We start from the raw sequence: 24,504 nt of genomic DNA, 5'->3' as shown, positions 1-24,504 counted from the left end.
CGATGTGGGGTTTGCGGCTGGGGAGACAAGGGATGTATCCACAGAGAAGCATTATACACCATAAATTTTGCAGTTATTATTTTTCTTCGGTCATTTTCACCACAAAGCCACATGCATTCCCTGTGTCTACATTCGAGTAGTGAACCTAGTGAACATGTTTCGCACCGCGATGTGTTTGAAAATTTTCCAGTAAAATAATAAATACCAAATTTTGCAATTAATTAAGTTCAACAAGTGCTAAAAGTCCATCGGCCAGTCTGGTCAACTGCTGACGACTCTGACCGTGGAAATCTGCGGTGAACAAACCATTTACAAACTAATTCAATTTTAAGGATTTCTATGTACAAGTGATTGTGGTAAATTGATGTTCAAACAATCCAAAACTGGAAACCACCGCTTGGCAGTTACAGTGCGGCAGTGGAACGGACAGAGATGTGTAATCAAACTCCTGGAATCATGCTGGAGACACCTTGTAACTTAATTCATTAAAAAAATTGTTTTTCTTAAAGAGAAGAGGGTTCTGTCAAAATTATAATGCCTTCCAATTATGAATTTTATTTTGAAATTTTTAGGAGGTAAAATGCGTAAAATGTTGAAAAATATCGTGGGAGTCATCACGGAGAATATTACTCGGGACACATTAGAGTGAGCGATACCCTTAAGGCTGAAGGGTTTCTTGTGAAAATGTGTGGCATTAAAAATCTTGTGCGAAGAATGCTGCGACGTTTTGTGCCCAAGGCGCGTGCCGTGGTTCCGGCTAATACAGCCTGCTTCAGCTTCGCATTCAAGATGCACTTATATAGGCTCAGGTATTTGTAATTCTAATGGCGAGGGACGACTCGGAAAGAGGGTCTCATAATAATTGGTAAGAATTTCATGCTTAAGGGCTTTTTCAGTTTTACCCTGCCCTCTCTTGTATTTTTTCTCGCGCAATATTTTCGGAGAAAGTGTAAAATTACAATTAATTTTTGCGCAATTAAATTTAAAATAACTCGAGACCATAGTTCATGGATTTCATCAGGAAATTTTGATGAGAATCATTATTTTATTGAAAACCAGTACGAAAAAAATTGTAGATAAGAGAATGCATAAATTACAAAAATCTGTCGGTACAGCATCTGCTGCTGTGGTCGGCGCCGAGGTGGGGTCAAAGTGACTGTAGGTAAGGAAAGAAGGGCGGGAATAGCAGCGGCTTAAACTACTATAGGATCAGTCTATTAGAGGATGAAACAATCCTCGACATCATATGCACAGAATAAAAAATCTTGCCGGCGTAATTTGCAATAACCAACGATCAAATGCCTATCATACGAAAAATATATATATTTACATGATGATCCACTGCTTTATGGATTCTAATCGTGTACAAAACGATACTATCATGATTATTTCATAGCACCAAGCTAGGCATTTATATTATATTATAACTTTCGGTAATGGTCTTTATGTACAACTTGATTATTTCAAAATGCTGCGTAAATTCATATTGTTGTAAATATTACCACAGAGAAGTGAAAAAGCCAGCGTGACTATTATATTCCCAGGATCTGCAAACTTGTTCCATTAATTTCAAGTGATCGAAAAAATCTAGCGATTTTTTATATTTTAAAATCTATCCATCACGAGACTCTTGAGTCTTGGCAGTCGTCAAAAGCCCGGAGGAGTCTTTCATTTATTTCAATTTTTTTTTCGCACTTTTTCCTCCTGAAATCATGAAGTTCTATACATTATGTAATGATTGTAAAGTAACTATAATCATTATTTGCCGTATCTTAACAATAATAATAGTAATAAAAATAATTATGATCACAAGCGTTCAGTGAAATTCCACTGGAATATAAGATGACTTTCAGAACGAAACCAATCAGTTTGGCGAATAAATTCACATCTACAGAATTGAAAAATATTGGTTCTTGAAAATATCACGAAGAGTTAAAAGCAATGGATAAAAGAAAAACTAAAACTTGAAACCCGATGACTTATAAAAAATACAGCGCTCTTCTACACCACCACAAACCCCCAATAATCACAAAAATTGAGGCTTTGATTAATCAAATCATCAATTACATTATTGCTCCATCAGAATTTTACGATATTGCACAATATTGCACTAGGCATAATTCTCGTGAGTCAAAATAACTGTAAATTGACTGTCTCGAAGCAATGGAGCAACAATTTACAAATTTCCAATTCAATAAATTAGAATTTGGATAATCCATCCATCATAGAAATAAATTAGCATACATATTCATTGAAATTATTTTCATTACAACGAGGAAGCTTAGCAGTTGCTTGATAAAATTTTAATGAAGGATGAAAAGTCAGGATCATTGTTGGAATAACGGACACTTAACAAGGACTAGGTACTTGAGAATTTGTAGAGTTTCGTGGACACTGATTACTCCATAGTCAATGATTAATAAAATTGAAAAATAAAAAATCAATAGCAAAATATATGATACTCTCATTAACACCCGGGTTACATTATACTGAGTCATTATTGCAGGAATAATGTAAATTGTCATAAGTTTTTCATTATAATCACAGCACTCGTTCGATTTAATTAGCCTCATTGCACGTCTGGTGACACTATCAAATTGCATCTTTGAGCGCTGACAGTTGTTCTTCACCTAACTTAACTTTATCTTGAAGTTCTCGACTATCCACTATCAGTTTAGTCTTCATATTGATAAAATGTTGATAGTCAGCGAACTCCTCGTCATTCAAGTATTTTGATAAAATTGCGGAGACGTTCGAACTGCGTTTGTCAATGTTTACTTTTAGAGTTTTGGCTTCTTCAAGTTGTTCAAGCAATTTGTCTCGTTTGCTTTCCAAAATTTTCTTTTCAGGGTGCTCAATGGCCATTCCATGCAATGCATTTTCCACCCTCGCCAATCTACCACTCAAGCCCAGCAGTAAACTCGTAATCTTCCCTATTTCTTCAATATGTAATCGGAATTTCGACACTTCCGCCGGTCTAGCTAAGGCAGAAACTCTCGTTGCAACTTTTGCCCCAAGTGCTTCATTCGTCTCGTCCTCTTCGCGCAGAGCTTCCTGTTCGGCCCGCAATACGACAACTTTGCGATCTAACCTGAGTACAAGTTCCTCCTTAAAAGGAAAATTTATATTCATTAATTCACGAAGAGTAAAACAAAGAGGAAATGACAATTAATTTAAATCAATGCCAGCATTACCTTTTTCTGCCTGAGATCGAAGCTATTGATGGCAGAACTGCTTGACGATAGTTCATCTATCCTCGCAGTTTCTTCATCCATAATTTGGTGTGAATATCTAGCAAGAAATCTAGCTTTGCATTCAGAAATCGTAAAATATTCCGATGTTGGAGACAGTGGAGTAGTTGTTTTATTTATCGAACCTCTGCTGTTCAGGTGTTCTTCTCCGACTCCCCCGTCATTTTCCAGCAAATGCGATTCTGATGATTTAAAACGAGGAGGTGGAATTGTTTGTATCCGAAAAATATCGGAAACATAATCCGAAGATTTTTTGTGATCCGGTATTGGCACTAAAATCGGAACCAACTTATCATGAGGTCCCAGTTGATCGGCAAGATTTTTACTCAACTCTTCGCACTCAATTTCCTCTGGTAATTTTTTTCTCGTCTCTGGAATAATTCTCTCACTAATCACATCTACCGGCTCAACTCGATGAACATTAATCACCTCAGTTTGAGAAGCTGCATCGAGTGTGGCATTAATTCTGAGAACTACTTCGGTCCTCTGAAGAAGCCTCAACTCCTCAATTCCAGGCTGAGGTGACACACATGGTGATAATCTACTGTCAATCGGAGAGCACGATGATGATACTGGCGAATACGAACGTTCAGACATCTTCAATTTCGTTGATAATAATGGAGACCTACATTCAGACGGTGGGTTTTTTCTCAATGAATTTGTAGAGAGACTTTCAGCCTGACAAGCATCAGACTTTGTCCATAAATTTTCTTTTTGACTAGAGCCATCACTGAGTGAGTTCTCATGCTGTATGTTTTCAATAACATCATCATTCACTGGAGGTGAATTTTTTAAACTACTGTCGCATTGATTATCGTAATCGATAATTTCCCCAGGACTGTGGCAAGAGAAGCTCGTTGATGTCGTCGATCTATCCTCATTATTCTTAGAATGCGATTTTTCATATTCATTTGAGTGAGACAACGATGATGACTGTACGGTATTTATAATTTCATCACTAATATTTTCAACATTCTCAACATGGATTTCATCGGCAGAACCTGCTGCCGAGTGCTGGAGATTTAAATATGCATTTTGATTAAAACCCTCGCATTGGACGTTACTCGGTGTCATCTCAATGGTTACCTTCTGACTGCGGTGATTATCCCCAGTAATTTCTATTGTAGTCACAACTGAATGCGTTCCGCCCTCTCCCTGCTGACTATTTCCATCATTAAAAGGTTCAGCGTCGTTTAATATCAATCTATCAGTTTTATAATTATGGAGAGTAGCCGTTTGGTCATCAAGCGGATGCTCTGAATAACCTGGACAATCGTTAGTCACGATCATATTAATGTTGTTATTGTCGACTATTGCATTTGAATGTTTTGGGAAAAGTCCGCACGATCCATTCAGCAGTTTTCCAGTAACCATGCCACTGTGATTGATGTTTTGATTTTCGTTGATTCTTCGATCAAGTGTCTGGCTATGGTAAGAGGATGGTGAATTATATTTTTCGCTGTTATGATGACTCGATGAAATTTGCCGTGGATAGGCAGTATCACGCTTCTGGTATGCCGGCCATTTCTGCACATGGGCAGCTGGTGCCATTGGGCTTTTATAATTTTTATTATCTGCCGAGTCTCGTTCATGTTTGTGTACTGCGTATGAGGTCTTTGAGGGCTTTCTGAAATTAATAAATTTCATACTGAGCATTTGAGATTTATATCGCAACTGAGTGAATAAAACAACTTTAAAAATTCTGGTACTCAATAATTAATGAGCGGCAAAAATGGGTGTAAAGTGAGCACTAAATAAAAACGAAACTCAATCTAAAAAATACGCACAACAAAATTAAATAAGATATTGCAATTAAAAAGGCTTGCTTGCATCTTGCAAAAATTGCCGATTTCGATCGACAGTACTCACCTGTGAAACATTTGCACGGGTGGTGCTGGACGGGGCGGTGGAGGCAGTGACTTAACCCCAGGCATATTTTGCCGTGGAGCCAACGGTGGAGGTGATAACGAACTCAAATGTGCATGCGATACTTGTGGATTTCTCTGTGCATCAGTGCTATCTAGTGAGGGATAATTAGGTGGTTGTTGATAATACGGAAAATACTGGGACAATTCGTCATATTTTTTCGAACTTTTCTCTTCCAAGGACTTTGAGTTACTCTCAATGAACTTATGTGTAGAGTTAGAATCAGAGTACTGATAACTCTTCCCCGAATCCGACAACACTGAGTGGTTGACTTTAGGCGCTTGCTTGCTGGAGATCGAATGGTTCCTGGAAACTTGGGGCTGAGGTTTTTGGCCGAACGTGAGGCTCCCCGTGTCCCGATGAAGCCGCCCAGTGGAGACTTGCATTGCTCCCCACGATTTTATCGATTCTTCACTCCCAAGTTCATAATTTCTCCCAGGAGTCCCATAATCCTGAGATACACCAGAAATTTTCGGCAATTTCCCATTATTTATTTCCCCCAGATACTTCGACGATGGATATCGAAAACTTGATCTTCCACCTGTTGAATGGTTACTCGTAAAACATCCTTTTTCGGTTTGCCTCATCGATAACTGGCTGAACTCATCGTTACTGCTATTGATCGTTAATTTTTTTTCATGTTTCAATCGCCGTATAGAATTATTGTTTCCATTCACATGAAAATTATCTGAACAGTAAACATTAGTTTTACATAATTCTCCAATACCATTGTGAAGCTCTGCGGGTGGAGGTGGTAGAGGATCGTCACAATTGTAAACTTCATTTTCAGTAACAGGTGGTGGCGAGGGTGGGGGTAGATCTGGACTTGGTATTCGATCGGTGTAAAGTGATCTTAGATGTGGTTTTTTAGGTGGTCTCTCTGGTACCCAGTCATCGATTGAAATAGCTGTCCCAATTATCATGGGTCCCATTAAAGCACTTGAGAGACTTCCACAGCTGTTGCTGTGCTTGTGTTTTGGATCGAGTGAATCTGATGAATTTGGTTTCTTATTCGTCTGGTGTTGATGCTGCTGATTATTATTATTGTTATTATTGCGCCAATTACTGTTGGCATAGTCAGAAGCGGAGCTCGCTCGTCTAGGAGAATTCATTTTTGATCTTAGTGATGGCTGGAGTGATGAGTTGTGAGGTACATGACCACCTGGTATCAACTGAGGTTCCGATCTCCAGGAAGATTGATGATGCCTCTCGTAGAAAGATAGCAGAGCTTTCTTCTGGATCGCCTTGAGAGTTGGATCTGATACTCGATGACGTTTATCTGGGTCCAAGTAAGTGTATCTTATTTGCTGCTGCTTCTCCAATTCATCAACTCGATCAGAGACTGATAGATGAGGTTGTTGAGAGGATGGAGAGAGCCTCAGGCTCTGATTATTATGGACTGCCAAGGGAGATGATGCTGGATGGAATTTTCGTTGATTTCTCTTCTTGTCGAGATACAAAATACTCTCAGAATGATGTCTCTGGGGCGTTTGAACTCTTGAACTATGGGCAATGAGCTGTTTGCTGGTGCCGTTCACGGTGATATTAGGGGGATCAACGTCAGGGACACCATCGTCGTTTAAATCCCACTCTTCTTTGGGTTCATTGATGGATTTTGATGCACATGAGTGCAGAGAATTAGCATCAGTTTTGGGAAAATATCTATCTCCAATGTAATCGTCCTTAGACGCCAGGGTCATTTGACATATGCCAGTATTGACAAAGGTACATTGATTTATAATTCCGGACAAGCATTCTGGATTTTCGATGACTTTAGGTATTTTCACGTTGGAATTGGTCTTGGTTGACTGGCATTTGCAGTCATTGGAAAGTGTTAATTTTTGAATACTTTCCTCGACACTGCTTACGTCAGAAATCGACGCGTGTTTCCATTTTTCCGAGGTCAAACGACGTGCCTGAAGTCCCGAAGATATACTAACATCTGACAATGATCCATGCCACTTTAATGTCTCACTGCTTGATGCACTACCTCCACTTGATGTTGTCACAACACTGTCTCTACCTTCGTGGGATATGTCCTCCCATGTAGATAAGGTAGATCTGTGAGCAACTGCTTCACTGTCTCTCCGCAATCTTGATTAGGGGATAAAAAAAATTAAGAACAGGGGGAGGAAATTTATAGGGGAATAAAATAATTTTTTTAATTCTATCTCAATGCTTTACCGATCTAGAAATGGTGTATTCGTTGTGGAATCGAGGCTCGATACGTAGCTGTGGTAGCCTTCAGATTGTGCGTAGCTAGCCTGTTGGCCGTGCTCAACTCTCGTATAATCTTCCAGGCCCTCTTGGGTCAGTGTTGGTCCACTGTAACAATCAACCTGGACAAAAAAAAATTAAAAATGATTTATGCTAATTAATTAATCACTAGTTGATGATATAATAAAAAACATTATTTGAAGAAGGTTGTACCATACTTGTGAGTCTGGATAATTCCGAATGTACGCCTCGAAATCAGCATGATTAAGTGTCTGCAATGGTTGATGTTGTTCCCGCTCTGGCGGTGAGGGTACAACATATTCAGAATCGCCATATGATTTTCCTTCTCGATCAACGCGCGGCCAAAGTCTCAGGTCTCGTTGCTGATTGTTGGCACAACTTTTGCGCGATTCAAACGATTCCGCTGGAATTTTTTCACACTTCTCCATCACAGTCTTCAATTGATGAGTAAATGTCGGGGTTGAACGCTTAGTCATCGGTCTCGTGTACTGAATTAATTTTTCTTTTGGATAATTGGTGTGATCAGTCCATGATTTAGATCTGTGCGAGCCCAGTGTTACATTGCAAGAGGCATTTTTCTCTTCACTCTCTCGAGTACTCGGCCAGGATGGATATTTCTCATGGCCTGGGCCATAGCAGACACTCTTGAGGCTGGATGCGTCCCGAACTGGAGGTGTAGGTGGTGGCGATTCATTTTCTCGCCCATCATGCAAAAGGGTAAAACTGTCGAAACCAACGCTCTCGTTGTATCTGAAGTGCAGAAAATTTTGATCGTTGAGAGTAAAAACGCTATTAATTAGAGTCGAATCTCCCGTAATTATACCTGTAGATATTCTCATCACTATTGGAAGGAATCGAAGCCTCATCCTGGCCGCGATATCCAGATAGAGACGGTTGAAGATCCGTCATCGCGTTGGACGTAGTTCCGCCATCTGAAATATCGCTGGAATGATAAAACGAACTGTATGAAATAAATTATTTGATATCGCTTCCTCCCCGTGTGCCTCGTTATCTGGAGTATAATGATCAACTACTCGCTCCAGTCGACTAATTATCGAAGAACTTATCTGGTAGTTTGGAATAATGATCGACTGTTTATTCAACACAGACTAATTCTTGGGATCATAGAGATACCGATGAATTCGCATTTCCCAGAGAACGTTATATTAATTTTTTTTTGTAATAAATTTTATCAATGCGAATAAATAGTACAATGACAATAAAGTTGGATAATTAATAGTGTGGATAAGATGAACAATATTATCTGGCGTGAATTTTTCATTTCTAAAATTTGGAATTTAAACTGCCTGAAAAATTTGTAAAATCAACTTTAAGCATTTAAGAGCTTCCCCTCAAACACAGAAATTCCCCAAAAATTCCTAACAAATGGAAGAGTAAACAGTGTGATTAAATTACTGGTGAGACTGTACGAACTCAGATGGATGTTGGTTACCATCTACACGTTGCGTGGAACAAGGAAAGGGGGAGAAAGGACGACAGTAGTGAATATATCGGATGAGGTTAGGTAACGGTTTCTGAAGTAGTTGAAGAGTTGCTGGCGAAGACACCGACACGACGTCTACCTGTAAAGTCCGCATGATCCACATATATGGATACATTAGGATAGAGGTTGAGCCCATGGGAAACTGTCGTCGTTCGCCCGTAAATTTCCAGGTTGTCCCGGTCAAATATAGAATTGCTCCATTCCGAGTTGTTCAAAGTGGGTGGACACAGCGGTCAGGCGATTGTCAGTGATCGTTAACGCAATAAAAAAATAACCAAATCCGTGTAAGAGTGAGAATGCAATTTTTTTTTTTACTACTCTCAGATGCAAAAGTATTTTCGCCACCTCAGCCTCAGGTCCGGAGTCGGCTTTTGTAGTGAACAACAGCACAAGGCATTCACTTTGTTCTTCGCGCGATTATTTGGTGTATCTAGAATATATTAATTTAGACGGCACAAAAAACCGATTGACTATCAACGGTGAGATAATCTGCGATCGGAAAACTTTAGAAACTTTTAACTGAGAGCATTTAATTGCTATTTGTCCTCATGATTTTTTTCACAAATAGATTTTTAGAATTTCTAGGATTTTTTCATAACCGAATAAATCAGAAAAAAATTATTTAGTCATACGTCTGTCAGTCAATAATCAGGTACATGTTGTGTATGTTCGTATCATTGAAGAGAATAAATAGAGATAATACATAATACAGAGTACCTTCTTCGGGGAATAAAATAGCTTACTTATGGCAGAGGGTAGGTATAGTATACGAACCGAATGAACACGATGTGGAGGCATGCATGGTAGACCGAGTTGGCGCCCTTGACAGCGAGCCTTGCCCTGGCGTCTTGCTTTTGTAACTCCTTCTTTGTGTTGAAAACTATGCTATATTCAAATTCACGAGCCTTAAAGAAAAAAAAATTGTGATGGTAATATCCATTAGATGATGATGCCCATTAGATATTTTTTTTTTCGCAAATAAGTGAGGTATTTATTTCTGCCAATGGGCATAGATTACTGCTCGCTCTATTCTTGGTAATCAGACAGGACCTCATATTTCTCATTCATAAAGTTCAGCTCACTCATTCGTTTGAACGATGTCACCAAATATCGCGCTTAGTCAGGAATTATATTCATAAATAATTTCTGAACGATATAGGGACGTGAATAGTATTTCCCACGGAGAGAAAAATTGAATAGAGATTACCCGACAAAAAAATCAAAATTACTACGTTTCATTGACTTTCCCTGGGTTTCCGTTCTTCCGGTTCAAAGATCTCGATGGGAACAGATGCGAATGGGAGTGAACAGTTCGTTAAAAGTATAAGTAGATTTGAAATTGGTTAGAATTTTGAAAGATTTTACTAGAGATATATTTATGGATATTTTCCTATCCACAATTTTCTCTATTGAGGAATTTCACGAAACAAAATTAGAAGAAACTCACCAGCTTCATAAAAATTGTTGAACTTTCAAGAATTTATTTTGAAAGTACAATAATTCGAGTCCGATGAAAATTGCCGGGAAATTGAATCGATTGGTTTGTTGCAAGAAAGGTGAATAAACAAAAGGCGATTCTAACTGGATAATTTTCCTTACTTTAATAAAATGTGCTCTCGCTTCGAGAGCAGTTGCCGAACTGAATAAAGAATATCTTAGTGACAAAGAGTATAGCCTTTTTTGTATCTTTCTCCCTGGACTTTATCAGCTGTTCATATTATTTAGTAAACATTTAACTGACGTGAGACCCCAGATGCCTAGGAAGGTACAAGAAGCCTGATGTCATAGTACAACGAATCCCAGTTGGATGATCATACATTTTGACTCTTTTCAATAGAACGAACCGTAAAAAGAAAATATTTTCTCCTCGAAAAAAATACATTTCTTAGCTCAATTTTCTCGGTAAATTTGTTACGAGACGCGAGCTTTGTTCGGTCAATGGCGCAGAAATGTTTGTTGATAGATCCCCCTAATGTGCTCAAGTCTCTAAATACAAAGTCAAAAGATGGAAAACCAGTTGTACAACTTTCGATATGCATTTGTTCCCCTCCAAGTCAGCCTAACTCAGACCTTGAAGACCTTTGAGATATGCATTGTAGTCTCTCAGTTGCTTGATTAATTAAAGCCCTTTTGTCGCACCCTCACAAGGTCAATAAACCAATAGATCTCCCAGCAATGACTCTCGCAAGTCTCGAACAATGACAGCCATTTAGTTAATTAATTGAGGGAATAGAATTTCTCCCAAAAAGGGCTCTTCTTGAAACTTCAATGATTCGATTGATTCATGGTGCCCATGCAAACCCATTAATTTTTTAATTTTATCAATAATAAGGTACAAAAAAGGGTAAAATGCACACAAGGAAAATGGAGAATGAATAAGGAGAAGAAGAGGGAGAGAGAAAAGGAGAAAAAGTTATCATGGGGAGCATGGGAGTGCTGCTTTAGTAGAAAGTAACGCCGAGGTCGACGGAGAGACAATGAAGGCAAGTCGCAAAGTACCTCCACTTCTCAACCGCCCCCTACTCAATGTACATTGATTCACGTTTGCAAAATCAAAAATATAAATACCGAGGGCTCACTAACGCTCTACATTAATCCACCTATGCAACAGTAGTTCAAGAAAGCCAACACTTTATCTTTAAATTTCATTTTTCAAAGACTAATTCTCATCTTCCTCTTCTGCAGGTTCTCCCCAATGTTATAACGAATGCTAAAGCTCGGAGGAGCTCCTATTCTGAAGAAATGAAAATTATAATTGAAGGTGCATACGATACCTGTGAAAGTGGGGGCTCCAGGTGGTCCCTATTGTTTATTAATTAATTTCCAAAGATCGGAGATTCAGTATGGGGCATCATAGCAAAACAATTAAACTCATGAACTTCATCGTGATGCGGTGAGACACTTGTTTTCACATTGATGATCACTGGAAATTATGCAGGTGATTTATCGATGATTGAGGTTATGTCACTGATATTCATGGTGCAACGACTGGCATCCGACATTCCGGAGAATTTTTAAACTGGATGATTTTGTTGAGGGAGTTAAATTCCAGGGTCGCAGAATCACTAATTCCAGTTCCAACACGCGTCTTACGCGGTAAGCTGAGTAACCACTCTAGGCGAATGTCCATGTACGACTGGTGCCGAAGATAACCGAGTGCATTCTCGGGGAAAATGTCGGGGTGATTCGAGTCGGTTTCGAGTATAATCGTTAAATCTCGGTATTTGTTTGAGAGTGGGGTACGTGTGTGACGAGTTCACGTTGCATACACACAGGGAGGTAGAGCACAGTACAAAGCACAACATCACATCGTTTTCGTAGAGGAAAAGAAAGACAGAAGAGTTGCGATGGCGGATGGAATGCGCGCGGCGGAAACCGGACGGACTCAGAATCGGGATCGAGCGTTCTCCACCACTACCGATGACGCTTTGAAGGCAACCCAAGGCAAACGACCGCTATACCGGCTTCAATCCTCTACTCGCACATGCCGGCTCTAATGTTACGGTAGGAACGAAATAAGCAAATAAGAAAAGCACTGCTGAAAATATAATAATTTCACTTCAGTAAAACGATTATGTCTTCATTGTAAATAGAGGAGGGGGAAAAAATTGTAGATCGTTTTTCCGCCATTCCTTCAGATGATTTTTTATTGTTTTGCAATTACACTAGCAGTTAAGAACATCTGGGCAATGAAAATTCAATAATTCAAAATTTCGTTGAACAATCAGACGACTAAGTTTCGTCTCATTTTCCCCCGGAAATTAATGAATAAAACAAAATTCTGGTCAGTGTATTGTTGAAGTCAAAGAAAAAATTCCTCATGTTTAGAGAATATTTCTCTCCTTGCATGGGCTACTAAATTATATCGCGATCGTGGGTGCTCCGGTCGTGTACATGCAGGTATAACAAATTGATTGCACTTGATATTCATCTGTGTATATTTTAGGATGACGTGAACGCCGGGGGAGGTTGGTGTCGCAGTGAGTTCAATGCTGGGTAATTATGGTCTATCTCAGTTATCATTTCCCCCACGTGCACATTTTCAATCGATCGCTGGGATTTTTAGTAAAAAAAAATCCATCATAAACCCTAATTACTCGTGATGGTGTAAGAATTATTGCGCCATTTTTTCGTCACATTGCGCGGGTAAATTAAAGAGCATATGCCAGCCGAAGCGTCTTGGGTTCCGGCTCTTGATATTTTGAGCGTGAAATAAAAAAAATGGAAAACAGGCGCAAATAAGATGTAGACAGGGTACATATGTCTACATACCCAGTGTATATAGTATTTGAGACGTACACCTCGTACACCTCCGTCTCTTGCTGACCATCTGCCGTAGAACCAAGGACGTCGAGTTCCCTCTTTTCTTCAATATAAATTCATCCTGTACAAAGTCGATAATTTTGGTAAATTTATTTAACGGAGCTAGATGAAAAAAAAAACGTAGTTTTTTGTGACGAGAGCACTTCAGACTAGAGTGCAACTGACGTCTGTTGATTTTTAAATAATTTTTCTCGTTCAAATTAATGATAGTCGTGACGTTTAAGAGCCCTCGTTTGACCCTATCTCTCTCCCACGTTTAATTTCAATTTTTTAATCTATTTCTTCAAGTGAAGAGTCGTAGCTTTTTAAGTCAAGAATCATTATAATAAAATAATAAGAATCATGATCATTTCTTTCTCCTGTACAGCAGGATGCCCTTTCATAATTTTTTTGAAGCTACCGCAAGACAAATAATTTGAAAAAAAAACATCGATACTTAAAAAGTCGATGAATGAATTAAGTTTTAATGTGCCGATACGGCTACATTTGCGAAAATTGCGTTCACGGACTTTTGAGACGATAATGGATGGAGATAACATAAAAAACCGAAAGTTAAATTTAAACGATTATAAGGCCTCCATTCGAAACGAAAAAAATCAATTTCACCAGGATAAGACAGGGTGATTATTCCGTCGTGTCAATGAACTCAACTGAATTTTTGCTCAGAAACAAGGAAGTTGATTCTCATTCGTGGGCCACGACTTCTGGAGGTTCCAGTTGTCATTATTCGCACACACAGGTCCACACAAGGAAAAGTCCGGTTTCCGAAGCTCGCTCCATCAGTTCTTTTGCTCGTTTATTTATTCAACTCTTTCTCGCTTAAATATGAGAATCTCTCACACACAAAGAGCGAAACCAATGGGCGAACCGTCGGCTTTTTTTTCCTACAGTAATTTCATATAGCACGTAACCAAATGAAATAATTAATGTACTTTCTTGAATCCATGCAATGATACGTCAAATCTAGTTTCACAGCGGTGAGAAGGGCAATTAAATCAGGAAACTAGCTGAACATATTGAATAACAGAAAATGCAAATTTAAAAAAATGAAACGTCCGAAGCCGGCAAAACAATGTTTCGAAAAAATAAATAAAAATAAATTCTATCAATTAATAATTATATGAGCAGAGTCACAGCCATTTTGTATTATCGAATAAGAAAATACAATGTCTTTTTTTGATTTTACATAATTAACAATTCATGCGAGCAAATGGAGACCGAGAAAATACTTGTTTATTTCAAAACAACTCATTTTATTGGCTATTATACACAAATACTGAACTTTCATAGATAATCAAATCAAAATACGAACACTTCGATTGATCGTGATTGATCGTGAAGACGTTTCTTGAGAGGGAAGATTTTTTTTATGTAACAGAATAATTGCACCAAGCCCCCATCACAAATTATCCTAACAAACTCGACCTCTTCAATTGAGGCATTATTGAGCAATGGTCCAGGAACATTGATAATGTAAAAAGCTTACTCATCCCAATACAATCATCATCATATGTATAAGAAGTAGATCCGTTCCATTATTTTCAGCTACATATTAATAATATTCGTTCTCTAATTGTAATAAATACAATGATAACATGTAAAAATAGGCTATCGATTCAGTAGTCACATTGGCCATTTACTTCTGGAAGTACAAAGCACCCATTTTTTTGTTAAAAAACAATTTGTCCTGAGACAAAAAAAAATTAACAAATGCGTCATTTTTTTACGACGCATTGCTATTGTCAGCATCATTGTATATATAGTTTATATATATGAAAATTAATTATAGAAAAAATAATCAATTTAGCCGGCGATCAGATCTTAGTCGTACGATAGAATATATAAAATTTACATTGAGAAAATCCTCAACAATCAGTCATATCACAAATTGAATTTTTGATTTTCCATTACTGCCTAATGAGTAGTTATTAATCTTCCTTAATTTCACTACATTGGCGCTGTGGAAGAGACAGATTTTTGAGGGTACCTAGAGGAGAGAATATCAACAAAACAATATTTACATAAATGAAATACTAGTTAACGTTAGTCACCATGAAAAATATCTCTAAGGTCGAGTCCTTAATAGATTAATTTAATCGTAAACTTGAGTCTCCCGCTCTAGTATTCCACTTCATCAAACAATAGTGTTCTTCTGAGTCGCTCTATTTTTCCCTTACAATACATACAGCCGCGAACACTAATGCCCAAATTAACGAAGTGAAAAAACGGCCGTGAACGATATCTTCATCATTGCTAACCGTTATTAGTATTCTCAGCAGTTTCAAGACCCAATTTCTCCTAGAGGCTTCAGCCTCTAGGCCAAATTGATCGAAACAATGATCAATTATTATTAAAAAAAAAATTAATGGAATGACAGTATTCACAGGATGAAAACCTTAAAAATCGTGTCAGACGTAGACTTCCCCTCGTTTAACTCCACTCGACGGTCCAGTCGATGTGCTTCCTGTTAACATTGACGAATTTGTACTAGCAGGCGTACTAATTCTCCGTTGAGATTCCTGGAGTCTTGGTCGAGGCAGATCGCCCCCGACACTGCTTGTCCTTTGTCTTCCTTGAAGATTGACAACTCCTGGTGCTGCTGTCACCAATGAATTAATATGTCTGTTTGTAGCGGAAATAGTTTGAGTCTCATGAGGCAATGAGTAGCTCCTGTCCTCCCTGAGTGGCATTGTGGGAGTGCTACCAGGTAAAGAGCTCGATCGTCTGCCCTTAACATCATTGTGTTGATTTGTTACAACGTCGGTCGTCAATACAGCATATCCGGGAGGATTTTCCGTAGTCGGTGAATGAGCCTGACTGCCAAGTGAATTCTGGCGTTGTCCTTCCTCGTGATCTGTCTTTAAACTTTCATTCCTGGAATGACTATGCTCACTAGCAGTAGATGCTTCTTCCTCGCTGCTATTCACCTCGGTGATGTGGCAATTTCCATTGGATTGTGGCATTGGAGCCGAAGTTGTGGTGACAAGGCCCAATTCAGTGAGTTGGCTCATTGTCACTGGAGTGAGAGTAACTGGTGCTACAAGACCTGCACTTGTCAGTGTTGGAGGAAGAACAGCTTGGGCAAGTGCAGCTGTTCCTCCTCTGATGGCCGATGGAGTAGATTCGGTTTCTTGAATCGGTGATAAAACAACTTGCACCACTGGCAAATCTGCTGCGTAAGAGCCATTAGCTGTGGGTATAACTCCCACTACACCTGCACCAATAGCTGCAGCATTGCTCACTGATAAGGCAAGTCTTTGCTCACGATCGACAACTTCTTTCGTAACATCTGGTGTTGGTATTCTCGGACGATTTTTTAATGATATGGGAACTGAGTGTAATTTTGTCATTGTACCTTGACGCCCCAAACGCTGACTACGGATGCTCTTTCTTCCTACGAGACGATCGTAGAGAGACATCTTGACGTTGGGATGGGGATTCGTCTGGGGTAGTCCTCCACTCTCTGGACTACTGTAGACACTGTTGTGACGATTTCGTGAGAAAAATCCACTGCTACTGTAGGTCGTTGAGGAGCTCCTGACAGAGCCCATTCGGGTTATTTGGCGCTGAAGCCAATTCTTTCGTCTCTCGACTAATGGTGTATCCACACTCTCGTAGTCTGCATACATGTCGTCCTGGTGGAGCTTTCTATGCTGATTCCCACTGTGTATTTGAGTTCCTAGCATGACATTGGCGTAGAGAGCGTCGCTCTCCTTGACTTTGTAGTGCTCAGCTGAACCTTTTGGCTCTTCTCGACGGTACTGCTCACTAGCTACTGTATACGGCAAATCCTTCGGCACCACCTCATCCCAGTATTGATCCTTCAGCAATTCGGGATGCTCCTCGTGCATTTCATCGACTATCATATAGGCAGCCTAGAGGTAGACCCCCAAAAAAAAAAAATTCAATTTAATTTACATTTCGCTTCCTCTTGAGTCTTTTCGGTGAGAGACAAGTCTCATCAATCGTTTTTACCTTTATGTGTCGATCGATTAGCCAGTTCAATTCGATATCGTCGTCGTCTTCGCCGAAGGGATTTATCAAGACCTCGGCGACTTTCAACCAACCGACGTAAAAACAAAACTGCGTTGGGAAATATTTTTATGGTCAGACACGTTTACAGAGTAGATGTCCTCTCGGATAAATAATTAGTGTTGAATGATCTAGATAATTCTTAGTTCAATTACCTGAAGAGTCGTGAAGACCGGAAAATACATGTCTGGGTCTTCATATTTTCCAGGGGAACCAGCCCCGTTGGGCGAACGTTCCACAAACTGGCGACCCAATAAAGCTGAAAAGAAATACGCGTACAGGGATAAGGTGACTACCTGTAAAGATAGAAATATAAGAATTAATGAATGCTATTTTAAAAAAAATCAACAACATAAATTGTAGCTCCATCGAAGCAATTTATCTGATTTTTTAAAATATAAAATTAAGTATTAAAAATCAAAAGTATTTTATAGGATCCGGAAAAATATACAGGCATTCTAGTATTATTTAATTAATATTCTTTGCATTGTCCAACTGGTCTTACTCACCTGCGTATAAACGAGTGGAACACACACCGTATCATATCCAATTAAAGCACCTAATCGCTTTCTAATGTCGCTCAACTCCACCAAAAGTGTTTGAACTACATGATCACTTTCAATGAGCTTTTCCTTTCTTGCTCGATTAATTATATTCGTTGCCCACACCAGTGGCATCCAGTACTTCGACATTGCTGCTTTCTTATTCATCATTTCAAAAATTTTCTTCTCCGATTCCATCATTAACCCTGGGAACAATCAACAATTGAAAATTGAATTTTATTCATGGGTTGATTTTTTAGGGCAATTCATTGATGACAATAGTATTGCCTTTCCCATCAGAAGATTATTGCACTTCTTCACCTCTTCATTACTCCATTCAATTGATGGAAAACATATTTTTTTTATTGTACAGAAAAAAATTACTGACCTACATCTACGATATGCTGAAGCGTTGGAAAACGCCTTTTCACCCTCAACGAAATTCTTTGCAATGTAATTACATACGCTAATACAGCGTACCTGACGATATTGCGTCTCATCAATCGTCCTCGTTCATCCTGAAACAATCGACAACATTAACTCCTGCCGACTTAATTTCTAAAATAATTCATGTTAAATTCAGGAGTGAACTGGTTTTCATTAAATTCCTTTCGCGTATTGTATCCCCCAAACACTTTCTCTGCTTCAAGAATTTAAATCGTCAAATCGCGCCTAGAATTCCACTGGCTTTATTTAATTATTATTGTTTCAATTCCCCCACTCCTGCGGTTCCACTCATCTCATTATACTGAAACTGGTATTTTGCAATTGTATGAACTGCGTCTGTATCTATGGAATAATAATACTCATAGGCCTTCGTGTATTTGCCTTGCACACATGGGAATGAGCTGAATTGTCAATCAATATAAATTGTGATAATGTACCTTGAGGCAATGCCGACGTATTTTGTGCATCGATCGATAAATATTCAGGTCCAAACTCCACAATATTCAATAATAAACTTTTGTTATTGATACCAGCATTGCAAAACATCAAGTTCATGTCTGTTATTTTCGCTAGACTATTCGTAATTTTTTCCAGCAGGAAAAAAATTTCATTTGGATTATGTCAAAACGGTACTACAATTGTGAGTACAAGTCGTCTCGTAATTTTTTTGTTCGAAAGAAGTGACATAAAAATTGTTGAGTGTCCACGAATTTTAATTTCGGATGTACGATTGTTGGGAAATTTTCGGTAACATTTTATGTCATCGAGACCGTGTACGTGATCATTTTACAATTCCTCATTGTGGAGCACCTGAATTATTCCGTAATTTCGTAGACTGACTGAATGGTTAGAATCATTTCTTCGATGGAGTTGTATCAATACTCCTCGTACTTCGGAATATTTTCCTGGTGAATCTTCTCAGTGAATATAGAAATAAAATTTCGGGGGACACGAGCTGTCTTTTTTCAGCTGATTATTATCGGGTTCGGTATATGCCTACGATAAAACGATTGTTACCCACTTACGCGCGGTTAACGACATCGAAAGGTGTCATGGAAACTCATTTGTATAATTCGTCCTCAGCATAACGTTGACGCGACAAATTGAGGTATAAATAGATTTTTTAATGGATATGTGGTAGGATTTTATTCGTCATATACAACTGGAGAGATGCTGGAAAATAATCTGAATCAATAATGACTTACAATTCCTGGTATCGCTGCGCTGATAAATAGGGCCAAGTTGTCGGGCCAAGGAAGTAGTTTATACTGTTCCCACCATCTTTTTACGACCAGACTTACGTAAAATCCCAGAACGAATGACATCGGTATCGACTCACTCGAATTTCCAAAATAAAAACGTATTTTTTCAAATATCCTGCAATGAATAATAAATATTTACGAGGCATTCAAGGACACATTCGTCAAGTAATGTGAATTAAAATGTTTTTGGAAGTACTGACCTCTGTTGCTGATCGTTAAGTGCATATCTATAAGTTATATTTATCATATAATATACGAAGAGGTAAGCTAGTAATTCTCTCCATATGAGCTTGTATACCGATCCTCGCCACCTGTGACAGAAAAAAAATCAAATTGCTGGGTAAAATTTTAGAAAGTATATCGTGATTGATGTTTCTCTTCTCTGATTCATCTCCAATTCTCGCTGTAATATCGGTTTGCCAATTCAAGGTCTATCGACCTACGTAACATTTTCGCTGAAACGATTGGATAAGAATTTTCATTACGCCCGAAAAGAAATGAAATCTTTACCGCTTTCGTAATGGCATTTTTACTGTAGAACGTTAACTGTAAAATTCATTCCTGGTTAAAAAATTGTTTTCACTGGCAAAATGGAATTTATTATGCCAGACGAGATTTAGCATTCACTGGACGATAATTCTAGATTTATTAAGAATAATGTATTGCATTTTTTGATGTTTATCCTTCTACATGAGACAGCAAAATTTCAGAGAAAGTATGGGGAAGCGATTTTATTAAAATACTGACATTATTTATGATCATCACAATTTAATAGTTCGGGGGTCTGCTATTATTAGAGATTTTTAATATTTTTTTCAGACGAGAAATTGAATTAGTGGATAACATTTTATTCACGAGTCAGTGAATTTGAAAAAAATGAAAAGTAGGAAGTAATCAGTGAGACTCGAAAAAACACGTACGAATCGCGTCAGAATGTTAAACACGCTTGTGAAACGTGAATTAGCATTGGCACTCTCCAAAGATGTTTGTAATTTGCTTTTCTCAATGGTGAAAATATAATGTACCGAGTAATTTTTTTAATTGTCTGTTCACCGGGGAGACCGGGGCAAAGTGAGATAAATTAATTAAAAACTCAAGAATTCGTCTCATTAACAAACGAAAAAAAAACAGGTCTCATTTAGCCCGGTATTCGATTTTGCCCCAGTCTCTTCTAGTTGTCTACTACGCCGCAGTCTTTCTTCAGATAAGCCTGCGATTTCCGGGAGAAAAACAGTTGATTCCACGACAAGATTCCGGATTCTGCTTGAAATGCATTAAACCATGGAGGATGACGGCCTTCTCAGATAACAGATGTAGTTTTTATTAGATCAACAATACTCCTGGCTTTCTATTATTGGAGGCAATGCATCAGAGAATAAATTGACACGAGTTTCGGACGACTGACAAACATACTGATCAACACCCATCAACTGTTGAATTGACAGTGACACATTTACGCGGTAGCCTTGTATCTCTTCGAGAATAGCGTACATATGGGTACTTCATATTTATTATCTTTCAGGCGATTCGCATAATCGTGTAAAAAGTATCAGACACTATCGCGGAATAAAGGACACCAAAGTAATTGTGAAGTCAGGGCAATTCGCTGATGAAGGTGAAAAATTGCAAGGAGCCTTAATCAGTTAACAGAAGGAACTTTTTTTCCTCATATATTTTCCCAGACGGTGAAAAATATTCAGTAAAAATTCGCTCACGAATTGCGAAATCGACTGGAGAATTTTACATGACAGTAATTTTTCACAAATAATTTTTGTGACAGTTCTCCATGATTTTCTAGAATTTCTACTGATTATTTACGTGTGTACATCTCGATTAATATGTGACCAACGCTTTTGCGGAATTCTCTCTTTAATTCCACATTAAAAGTAATGAAAAGATTAAAAATAGAGAAATATCTAAAACAGTATTTGCAACGGATGCTCCCATGCAAAGCAAGGTCATCTGAGAGTTGTAGGACAATTTAGAAGTGTTGCATAATTCCATCATCCATTAGTGGTCACGCTCCGTGGAAGCGATTCCACAGTATTTGTCCAGCTTTTCTCAATAATTGAAATTCGCAGTAAAGCGGTATGTGGGAGTAACATATGACGAATTTCTCTTCTGTAAATTAATTTCTGTCCAACAAACGACTGCGAATGACAAGGATAAATCGACGATGATTTCACATTCTTATAAATATTTTTTTCATCGATTAATTGGTTAATTAGGTTCGTCATATGATAAACCAAATTGTGCTGCCGATAAAAAACGGTAAATGTTCCTTTTTAAAAAGTATATTAGATGACTCAGTATGTGTGAAGAACTATGAGAAATTAGCAACAGAATTGTTCTTCTACTCAATCAAAAGTGAGGGGAATAAATTATGAGCTCGTGGGATATCCATCTATCATCTTGGAAGAATCTGTTGTTCCTCTTCAGTGGTATGAAACACTGAATTAAAAAAATATCTGAGCAAAATTAAAGCAACATAACGTCCTTGATATTAATAGCATCTTGATCTGTATCCGCATGTCATGGAAATCTATAGAAAAATGAAAAAATATTACAATTACGCGTCTTCCGTTACAATAAAGAAAATTAAACAGAGATAATTAAGTTTTTTTTTCTGTAGGAAATGTGCAAAGTGAACGAACTGCATTGAGTTTCCGCTCAATAAATCAAACAGTATAAACGTTCAATCCGCCCATTATATACTGGATATCATTAGCCCAGCACAGTAGCTGTGCTCAAATAATATCTATTTGCATAAAAAAATTTCGCAATCTTTCTCGTCATAACCGAGTGACGTTGAGTTTATTACATATCATTCCATATTTGGAATGTGATGCCTTGAGTGCATTTATTATCAATAATTCACTCCTAGCAAATATTATCTCCTTCACTGCATTAAATAACCCGAAGCTCTTCAGCTCATATTATTATTATTTTTAAATTCCTCGGTCATGATCTTTCTACTTCACACACAGCAGGGATTCACTTTCCTCTTGCTGAGAAGTTAACTTTTGCCACTGAACACTTTTAAACTCATACAGACAACATGGTTCCGGTTTTCAATAAACTGAGACGACCTTCGTGGGTGTCCAATGAATTCTTTGAACATTTGATTCAAGGCTTTCTACTTCTTTTCTTTGTATATTTATTTATACTCATTTTACGACAGTAAAAGTAATAACAACAACAATAATTATTATTTTTTTACGCTGCTAAATTTGAAGATGATGAAAAAATTTCTTCTGTCTGTTGTAAAATTGGTTTTCAAGGGAGAATTCTTTCAGACATTTAATTCAAGACTTTCTACTTCTTTTTCTTTGTATATTTATTTATAGTTATTTCGTCATGTTAATAATAATTGTTGTTATGCTGGGAAAATTATTCTTCTGGGTGGGGTGGGTTTTTTTGGAAAATTGAACTTCTCAATTTATCCTGACATGTTTATTCAATTGACTCTCGTCTTATCTCCGCTGTCATTTGGCGTATGGTTATCATGATACGCTTATTCGAAAAATAACAACACGAGTGTAATTCACATTACTGCAGGTACGATCGACATCTTTAATTAATAAGGTGTTATAAGGAGATATTATAAAATATATCACTTCGCACAAGAATTCAATCCAATGTGGAGTGATAAATCGGTGTTATGAAAATTGTAGTGTAAATAATTGCGTCTGGTGAGAATAAATGTGTAACATCGAAGTGCGTATTATTCAGAGGATAAATTGAATGTACGTGTGAAATATTGAATATGGAATATCAATTATTTCCGCGGAATTCGCAGGTATTCAACCTTTTCCGCATAAGTTTACAGTGAAACTGCGAAAAATTTATCGCGAGGTGTCGCATTGTGCTAATACACGTAAGACACGTTTCTCGAATTTCGAAGGAATGGGGGAGGAAAAAATAATGTTTTTTGGGGGAATATATAAGTGCGAATATAACTATATTTGCTTCTTCGAAGAATACAGAACATCAATTAAACAAACTATCGTAATTGCACGTAATTTATTTTACGAGGATGTTCAGTAAATTTTTTACTCCTCACATTTGTATTACCGACTTTGATCTTTTGCCAGTTGAATTACTCTTGACAGCTAGTTTTACCACGAGTACGGAAAAGTAAAAATCATTGCGCCACAATAGGCCATTACATCGGTTAGTGCAAGTATGGTAGTCAAATGATATTAGCACAGTCTATTGTATTAAATAATCTGATCAACATTGTTCAGTGTGATGAACAATTACTGGTACAAAGTCCAAGTCCAACGACACCATCGCTCTAACTTCGCTCTTTTGACATTTGAAAAATGCATTCGAAGGAACATCAAAATTATGTTTCATCTGCCCACATGACAATCCCACTCGCCATCACCATTGCATCAGTCATTGAAAAATCATGATACTCACTTGATGAGGATTCTCCAGAAACAGCCAAAGCTGGATCCATTTGGGACTTCACTAGCGTAAGATATAGTCATTTCCCGACTAAGCGAGTCAACGACACGCCCCTTCCTGTTTCAATCTCAATTGCAGGTAGAATAGTTCGATCAACTATCAGGATTCGCAAGATATTTCACTGGCTCGATTGATCAATCATCGATTGCTCACCAAATTTCTCATCGAGTACCGTTATTACCACAGAACAAACTGCTGTACCATCACGTTATACCAGAGTTTAAATTGTTAGTGGTATGAACAAATATGGACAATATTATATTTATTACAATTCAGTACAACATGTTACTCAATTTATGAGCACAGCCATATTCTAGACTCGACCGTGATTCTACTTTCAAGCTCAAATATCTCTTCTCTTACTCTGTGCTACCAAGTGACTGAGCTCCACTGCGTGATTACACCAAGTCATCAGGAGAACGGACCTCCAGAACTAACACACCTACCTCCCGTGTTCCTCATTATCCAGGTACGTAGAGTGGAGAAGTTGCACCCTGACGACTGGA

At 38.0% G+C, this 24,504-nt stretch overlaps 2 protein-coding genes across 4 annotated transcripts; both read right to left on the bottom strand.

The window, feature by feature from the left end:
- Positions 1–2,440: 2,440 nt before the first annotated feature.
- On the bottom strand, positions 2,441–12,065 carry Shrm (Shroom). 3 transcript variants are annotated; one of them, XM_064130534.1, is made up of 9 exons: positions 11,694–12,065; positions 9,694–9,824; positions 8,239–8,358; positions 7,613–8,165; positions 7,362–7,516; positions 5,121–7,271; positions 4,338–4,878; positions 3,195–4,265; positions 2,441–3,108 (listed from the first exon to the last, which is right to left on the bottom strand). In XM_064130534.1, the coding sequence occupies exons 3-9, from the start codon at positions 8,322–8,324 to the stop codon at positions 2,593–2,595; spliced, it is 5,073 nt and encodes a 1,690-aa protein (XP_063986604.1). In that variant the 5' UTR covers positions 8,325–8,358; positions 9,694–9,824; positions 11,694–12,065; the 3' UTR covers positions 2,441–2,592. The 3 variants fall into 3 exon arrangements, with proteins under 3 accessions (XP_063986604.1, XP_063986603.1, XP_063986605.1); XM_064130533.1 differs by having other exon boundaries at positions 3,195–4,878; XM_064130535.1 differs by lacking the exons at positions 8,239–8,358; positions 9,694–9,824; positions 11,694–12,065 and having other exon boundaries at positions 3,195–4,878; positions 7,608–7,720.
- A 2,406-nt stretch (positions 12,066–14,471) lies between these two features.
- On the bottom strand, positions 14,472–24,376 carry LOC135167392 (bestrophin-3). The gene is made up of 8 exons (XM_064130542.1): positions 23,951–24,376; positions 19,726–19,836; positions 19,469–19,640; positions 18,205–18,334; positions 17,784–18,022; positions 17,430–17,570; positions 17,218–17,325; positions 14,472–17,117 (listed from the first exon to the last, which is right to left on the bottom strand). The coding sequence occupies exons 1-8, from the start codon at positions 24,019–24,021 to the stop codon at positions 15,651–15,653; spliced, it is 2,439 nt and encodes an 812-aa protein (XP_063986612.1). The 5' UTR covers positions 24,022–24,376; the 3' UTR covers positions 14,472–15,650.
- Between the last annotated feature and the right edge of the window lie 128 nt (positions 24,377–24,504).

Source organism: Diachasmimorpha longicaudata, chromosome 11 (genome assembly GCF_034640455.1).
Source record: "Diachasmimorpha longicaudata isolate KC_UGA_2023 chromosome 11, iyDiaLong2, whole genome shotgun sequence".
NCBI classification, from domain to species: domain Eukaryota; kingdom Metazoa; phylum Arthropoda; class Insecta; order Hymenoptera; family Braconidae; genus Diachasmimorpha; species Diachasmimorpha longicaudata.
Note: the sequence above shows the minus strand (reverse complement) of the source record. Positions and strands in the feature narration are given on the sequence as shown.

Excerpts from the sequence above, each read along its gene's own strand:
- LOC135167392 (XM_064130542.1), bottom strand. The coding sequence starts at position 24,021 with ATGACTATATCTTACGCTAGTGAAGTCCCAAATGGATCCAGCTTTGGC. Across the intron at positions 17,326-17,429 it reads CGGTCTTCACGACTCTTCAG|TTTTGTTTTTACGTCGGTTG; the intron begins GTAATTGAACTA and ends TTCCCAACGCAG. Across the intron at positions 17,118-17,217 it reads TAATCGATCGACACATAAAG|GCTGCCTATATGATAGTCGA; the intron begins GTAAAAACGATT and ends GTCTACCTCTAG.
- Shrm (XM_064130533.1), bottom strand. The coding sequence starts at position 8,324 with ATGACGGATCTTCAACCGTCTCTATCTGGATATCGCGGCCAGGATGAG. Across the intron at positions 8,166-8,238 it reads AGTGATGAGAATATCTACAG|ATACAACGAGAGCGTTGGTT; the intron begins GTATAATTACGG and ends TCTGCACTTCAG. Across the intron at positions 7,272-7,361 it reads AATACACCATTTCTAGATCG|ATTGCGGAGAGACAGTGAAG; the intron begins GTAAAGCATTGA and ends CCCCTAATCAAG.